The sequence below is a fragment of the Pygoscelis adeliae genome, unplaced genomic scaffold, assembly GCF_000699105.1.
Source record: "Pygoscelis adeliae isolate BGI_AS28 unplaced genomic scaffold, ASM69910v1 Scaffold390, whole genome shotgun sequence".
Lineage (NCBI taxonomy): Eukaryota > Metazoa > Chordata > Aves > Sphenisciformes > Spheniscidae > Pygoscelis > Pygoscelis adeliae.
Window position 1 is genome coordinate 565,289 of NW_008823921.1, and position 7,364 is coordinate 572,652.

The 7,364-nt window shown below is 55.8% G+C and overlaps 1 protein-coding gene across 1 annotated transcript in view; it reads right to left on the reverse strand.

Moving 5' to 3' along the window:
• The window catches only part of CPNE2 (copine II), a 52,690-nt gene that overhangs the window by 41,305 nt on the left and 4,021 nt on the right, over window positions 1–7,364 (reverse strand). Inside the window, exon 2 of the mRNA XM_009319851.1 lies at window positions 1,343–1,539. Within this exon, the coding sequence (XP_009318126.1) occupies window positions 1,343–1,510 (168 nt within the window). The 5' untranslated portion in view covers window positions 1,511–1,539. The remainder of the gene's footprint in view (window positions 1–1,342; window positions 1,540–7,364) is intronic.

The following is a 7,364-nucleotide window of genomic DNA, read 5'->3' on the forward strand; positions in this document are numbered from 1 at the left end:
GTCTCACCAGAGCAGAGCAGAGGGGCAGAATCCCCTCCCTCGACCTGCTGGCCACGCTGCTTTGGACGCAGCCCAAGACACAGTTGGCTTTCTGGGCTGCGAGCACACATTGCCGGCTCATGTCCAGATTTTCATCCCCCAGTACCCCCAAGTCCCTCTCCACAGGGCTGCTCTCCAACTATTCATCCCCCAGTCTGTGCTGATACTGGGGATTGCCCCGACCCAGGTGCAGGACCTTGCACTTGGCCTTGTTGAACCTCATGAGGTTCACATGGGCCCACTCATCCAGCCTGTCAAGGTCCCTCTGGATGGCATCCCTTCCCTCAAGCGACTCAACTGCACCACTCAGCTTGGTGTCATCTGCAAACCTGCTGAGGGTGCACTCGATCCCACTGTCTACGTCATGATCCCTCCCCTCCTCTCTTCCTGTAGGAATTACCTTTCCCATTTATAAGGAGCTGGCTTCTGAAACCAAGCAAATAACAAGATCCTCTGCAGTTTCTTCTCAGGGCCTCCCGCTATCAAATACGGCAGCTGAAGCATGTATTTATGAGATTTCTGGTAAGGAGGAAAGACCAATGTCTGCAAAGGGTTCACTCAGGATTTGCCAGCCGGTTGCTGTCTGTCTGCAGCTGGACTGATCCAACCCCCTGCGCACCCAGCTCCCAACAGCCTCCTTCCCCGTCCCATGGTCCTGCCCTCTCCACAACCAGCTGCTCACAAGCTCATGAAATGCCCGGCTTAAGGACAGTTGACCTTGCTATAATTCCTGGAGGAGGCCACAGCTGTTCAGAGCATGAGCTGCCCTGGATAGCGTTTTTCCACTGGACTGACCTGCCAGACCCTCATCCAGCACACTCCTGGCCCCTAGAAAAGAGCAGCCACTCTTCAAGTGAAACCCAAAAACCAGCTTCCTATGTGACCCAAGAACCAGCCTATCTTGACTCACCTAGAAACACGCCCCGTTGCAAGCAGGACCTCACAACATCTAACTGTCACAGGATCAGCATTTCAGGCACCCAAATCCAAAGCATCCCCAGCTTACAGCAGGCTGAGAAGGGGCTAGGACCACTTTAAAGGTGGCAAGATCCTTTCACGCCTGCCACGTGCCTTGCCAGAGGTTGGCATTTTGAGATCTGCAATTAAATCTAACCCCCAGCACAAAGCAGAACACAGAATAATGAACACACCGGCGCCGCACGCATAGCCTCAGGAGGACCAGAAGAGCTTCCACTTCTGCTCGGGGAGGAACGAGGACCAGCCTTGCAGCGGAGCACAGAGGAAGAGACACCAGCACGGGCAAACCACAGGAGGTGGAAATCCACACAACTTCAGGACTTACCTCCACCCACTTCCCGTTGACTTCCATGAAGAGGACGCAGAAGGGGTCAGACTTGGAAGTGACATCCCTGTCCAGAAGGTTTTGGCCGCAGACGGACAACTCGACTTTGCAGACACAGTACTGGGAGCCAACAGGCCCCGCCGGCGTGGGAGTCACGGTGTACGCCATGGACTCCAGCGGCAGCAGCTCCAGGCAGTCTGTGGGACACGAGAACGGAGAGAAACCTCAGTGCAAGCAGAAAGGCAGAAAACGTTCTGTCGGTGATGGTGGGTTGGGCCCAGACAGAGAGGCCGCATCCAGAGCCTCATGCTCTACGTTACACTCAATAAGTTATGAGGCTTTCCTGGCTCCAAAGCATCTGTCCTGCCCGGTCACCATCCCCACGTGGCCACCACACCAGGCAGACATCCTGACTGGGAGCCCACCAGAGCATCTACAACCTGCCTTGGTTTTGCTCCATAAATAGGAGATTTTCAAGGAAAGGTGACATCTTCTGCTTACCCACCAAGGGAGGGGTGGTCCCCAACCTCTTCTTCCAGCATGTTGGGGTTTTTTTGTGGGGAGGAACTACAATTCCACACCATCTTTCAGCACGAAAACTGGTCATCATCTGGCTGGTCCCAAGCCATGGACCATGGACCTAAGCTACGAGGGCCAAACTTGATCTCTGCCCCCCAAATCGTCACAGGGAAAGGGGTGAGACCATGAGGATGAGTGGGGTGGAGGGCAGCTCCAGCCCCGGTTCAGCCCTGTCTCCACCCAACTCACCAGGCCAGCAGAAAGCAGTGGCTCTGGCAGCAATTAAAAAGCGGCGTTAGTTGGTTCACAGAAGAACACGGCGAATGTGACAACCGCTGCATGACCTGGTCTACGGGATGATTTACAGGGCCCTGATAAAAAACCCTTTGTTATAAGAACAGCCTACCAAAAGTCCACTACCAAAGCTGTTTTGCAGACATAAATGTGTTTTATACCATTATTAGTGCAAAACTCCGTCCCACATGACAGTTTTGCCTTCTGATGTGCAGTTTACTCAGCACAAACCATCAAAGGTCTTCAATAGAGAAGAGGAAAAGGGGGAAAAAAGAGAAGAAAAAGCATTTTCAGATTAAGTTATACTAATAAGCCTTTGCGGCTGGGGTGGCTATTGGAGAGAGCGCTCTTTTCAGCAGCTGCTTCAATACCTTTTGCCATAGCCCTCTTTTTCAAGAGCGGCTCCTGGCTCATCCACTTCATCTGAAAATCCCAAACATCACCTTCCCCCACCTTGATAAGCCACCTGCTGCTATTTGGCACTGAAACCCCAATTAATATTATTCATTCGTTTTGCCTAGGCACGAGTATTTACAAGCGCTTGCGGTGCTGGGAGCTGTGCTGCTGCTCCCTTCCCTTGCAGCTCAGCCTCCGATGGGATGGGGATGGGGGACAGGGATGGGGTGATCCCAGCCCCTACGTGGCTATGGGAGAGCGAGCTCCGGGCTCGCCGCTGGCCGCTCTGAGCGCTCAGCCCCAGCTGTGATGAATTCTGAGCGGAAAACAGCTCCCACTTCCAAGGCTCTCAGCCCTCCCCTCCTACATGCCAAGATCTCTGCTTGGCACTACGTCACCCGAAACAAGCCTGATTTTAACCCCCAACAGTAAATGCAAGCTCTTCACCACAGCCTGCTGCTCAGGGCAAGAGCAGTGCAATCATTTCAGCTCCGTAGGAACCCAGAAACACCTTCAGAAGAAGAAAATCCCCATCCTTGGCTGCACGCACACATGTACATCACTAAACCAGCACCCACATCCCTTCCCTGACCGCGGTTTCCCCTCTGCTAGACCAAGCACATCTCGTGCCGTCGCTCCCCGTTCACAGCAGCGTGACACCAAATCAGCAGCACGTGTGGGCAATGGTCCATCTACCGCGGCTTCAAGGAGAAACACATGCAGAAGCAAAAGTCCTCCCGGCTCATCCACTGTGAAGCCCCTGCGGCCGCTGGGGCGATGGCTCCGAAACGCCCGTCCCCGCCAGAGCTGCCTCTGCTCCTCCCAAGCCCACATTGCCAGTTGCAGCTAAAACAAAGATTTTATTTATTTTTTTTTTTCTTTAATGCACAGATCATGCAATTGATGTCTTAAAATAGCCGGGCCTGTTCTATTTATGCTGCTGTCTGTCTGCCGCTCCCTCCGAAAAGCAAACACAGGGCAGCTGTGCTGGCATGGACCTCGTCCTGCCGGAGCGGGGAGATCTGGGCTGGGTTTTTCCATCTCCCCTTCCCCCAAATCTCGGCACCGTCTCACAAAAAGCAGAGGCAGCGAATGACTCAGTGGAAAAAGCTTTTTCCCAGGGCTTGGCAGGCACCAAAACATCCTCTCGGCACACTGCGCATCGCCCGCGCTCCAGCCCCTGCGCTCAGCCTGCCGTGCTCCCGGGGGAGCGCACAGTCAAAACGGGCACGGGGAAGAGGAGAGGCGGCCAGCGCCGGCTGGAGCCAGCTGAGGGCAGAGACCTGGTGGGACTCGTGTCCCCTGCCTGGGCACGCTCCCCACCCGGGCACCCAAAATCAGGGGCTGGGACAGTAGCTTCTCCCCCAGGTGCCAACCTGGAGAGCTTGATGCCATCCACGGGTGACAAGGACAAAATCCTGCGGTTGCCCCCTCCCCAAGAAGGCAAAAGGCAGCGGGAAGATGCCGCCACCCCTTTCACCACCATCCCAGTAAAGATGATGTTTCCACCGAGGAACTGCTGGTCCAGCCAGCCCACCAGGGATGGAGAGGCCAAAGAGATGGGCAGCTTTCCCAAATCACGGCTCGGGCTACTCCTTCCCCCCAGCTCCAGTCCTGGTATAAAACCCCGAGGAGCGTAACTGTCCTGATTCAGCCAAAAAGTAATTAGTTTAAATGACAAAGTCATTTTCCCAGCCAGGTTGGCTGCCAAACAACCCCACGGAAAGGGTAACGCTCAGAGAGGTGGCGGGGCAGAAGGTGGTGATGCCACCAGGGCACGGCCACGTCCGTAGGTGCCACCATTGCTCATCCACGCACACCATCCTGCCCGGGGAAACCGCCCCGGGAGGCACCTCCTCCCCAAAAAAAAACCCCTCCCCGGGGCCCGGCACGGGTTTGGCCCCTGCGGCCCCGGCAGCAGCCACGGGTCCCCCTGCCTCACAGGCTTCCCATCTGAGGCACCACCAGCGAGCCGGCGGCATTTTAACCCCCCAGCAAATGCTTTAAATTTGGGGGGGCGGGATTTGAGCTGGCACCGAAAGAGCTGGCTTGCCATCATCTGTATTCCAGTCTCTCCTCCTTTTTTGTTCTCCTCTCCCCACATTCGCCGCCCTGAACGAAGTCCTGCGACTCGCTCGGCATCTGCGGCCAAATATTCTCCTGACGTACAATCCCAGCTGCCGGCTCCAGGCCGATCACGCGGACACGTGGTCTCCTGCCGAAACACGGCCAGGCCACCGATGAGAGGGCTCGGGACAAGCATGAAGGTCCAGCTGCCCCACGGTCCCATCTGCCATTGGCCACAGCAGATGCCTGAAGAGGAGTCACAAGAGCAGGACCAGGGTGGAGGGCCATGGTCCCCAAATCCTTTCTGGGCTCCAGCTTCCCAGACCTCCTGAGCCAGACACATCTTTGCGCTTCGTAACCTTCAAGTGCTTTTTCCTGCATGACTTGGTCACCTCCACTTGGACCTCCGTGTCCACAGCGTCCTGCAGCAAGGGGTTTCGCTGGCTGGGGGCACGCACAAGCCCTGGGGCCACCCAGAATATCTGAGGTGAACATCTGGGAGCCCCAGAGCAATGCACACAAATGTTCTCCTCCTCCTCCTCCTCCTCACCCCATGGCCCCCTCAGTCTCTACAGTAGATCCCCAAAGCACAGTGCAGAAGGGCTGGCTGGAAGCCCTGGGATCTTTTCATCCTCTCTTATCTGAAAGAGGAGGAGGGGAAGGCGTTATCTGTTTTGCAAACTAACTTCTGCCCTGGGAGGTTCCCTTCCCTCTGCAGAAGAGAAGCCCCATGAGAAGCAGTCGCTCGGGCCACACTAAGGCCCCATTTTAAGCATTAACAGGAAAAAAAAAGAGAGGAAAAAAAATAAGCCATGCCACTGTGCTTTAACCAAAACATGTTGGGGGCTTTTTTTAATATTAATAGTGTCGTCAAACTTCAGTGATCGCTTCTCCTTAAAGAAATCAGATTTATTTTCTCAGGGAATACCAGGCATATTTGAAACAGCCCCAGAAGTACCAGTATCCACCAGTGACCGGTGCAAAGTCCCTCTGGGTCCCCCTCGGGGATGTCCCTTCCCTTCTTTGGGACGATCCGTGATTTCTGTAATACCCCACGGAAGTCACCCATGACTCAGTTTACCCACTCGGGCTGCCCCGCTACAGCCTCCTGCAATTGTAGAAGCAAATTCCCTTTCTGGAAGGGGAAAATGAGAGGGAAGGCCATCAAGCAGGTAAATCTGGGTTCCTATAAAGCACATATCCGAGCTTACAGGCAGCGGAGACACAGCGGGAGAGCAGCAGTACCCGAGGGAGGGTGAAGAGCACGTGAAAATGGGTTGTCAGAAGATTGAAGCAAAGGAGAGGAGCAGGAGGACACAGAAAACCGTTGCCCAGAGCAGCAGAAAAGCTGAAACACAGCACACGCAGAGCCGGGGAGGCCAGGAAAAGCCGGGACGTGCCGGGATGGATGCCCGACGCAGCTCCCCACGCCGTCAAAACCCGCACCGGCCGCTTTCCTTCCTCCTGTCAACAGATACAGTCATTTCCAGAATTATTTTGCAAAGCACAAATGTTTGCCTCTCAGTCTCGCCTAGGCAACACGGTGGATTCACCAGCCCGCACCTGGTCTTAATAACAGCCTCGTTACCTTCTGAATGCGCGTGCAATTAGTCATGTACACAGCACCGTGCTGCCGGTCCCCTCACCAGCAAATGCCTCGGCTGCGGGCGAGCAGGCTGGGGGAGGCAGAAAGGGGATGCTTGCACATGAAAACTCCCTGCAACGATGTACCTCGGGTACCCGCTACCATCAGAGGAGCTTCGGCTCTCCTGCGAGGCAGGGAAAGGCTGAAAACTGCCCCCGAGCATCCCAGCGCGGGCAGCACAGCTGGGACTGAGCTCACCTTCTCCCAAATTTCTGGAGATTCGGGGTAGACCCGGCACAGGGGGATGCCCAGGCTGAGCTCTGGTTTCCAGGCTGGCGCGCTGCGAGCGAGTCCCATAGCCCAGCCCGACGGAAGGAGCCAAGGGGACTGTACTGAGGTATTTTGGGGGCCCGATACAGCGGGAAGAAGGGTTTCAGGACAACGTAATTAAGTAATTTCCCTGCGAACCCTTCCTGATGCAAACTGTGCCTAATGATGCTTCAACGGGTAATGCTGCTCCGACAGCTGGTTTTCTCGCACTGGTGCTGTGAAATCCCGTCCCGAGCAAATCATGACCACGGCTAGCCCCCACCTCGGTCCGCCAGCGGCTGCTTCTTCATTTCGTGCCCAGGCAACAGTCACCCACAACGCTCGGCTCCTCTCAGACCTCTGCTGTCCCCAGAAAAGCCCCCAGACCTTGGCACGGTTTGGTGCTGGTGTAGGCAGCGCCCTCCTTGCCAAAATCCCAAACGGCTGCGCCGACCGGTACGCCAGCAGCACCCAGGCAAGCTTCTCCGGTGGGTGATGATCAGCAGAGCTGTGCAACGTCACTTGGGGTGTCCCAGGAGTCACAAATCGCAGAAAAACGCCGAGGCAAAGCCCGCAGCGCCAGAGCTGGCTCCCCCAAACTGGCTCCACGTTTCAGCCCCTCCAGAAAGGTTGCATCCCCGTTTCCCAGCCAGCAAGAGAAGATGCTGCACAAAGAGGGCTGCCGTACCCAGCTGCGTCGGAGACCACGACCTCTCAGCCACGCACCGGGACATGCAAAGGAGTTTTCCCGAGTCCTACAGGGAACAGGAATAAAAGCCCAAGGGAGAAACTGAGGCAGAAAGGGAGGATGAGCCGGAGTCCCAGAGCAAGGCACCGAACACATGTCCATCC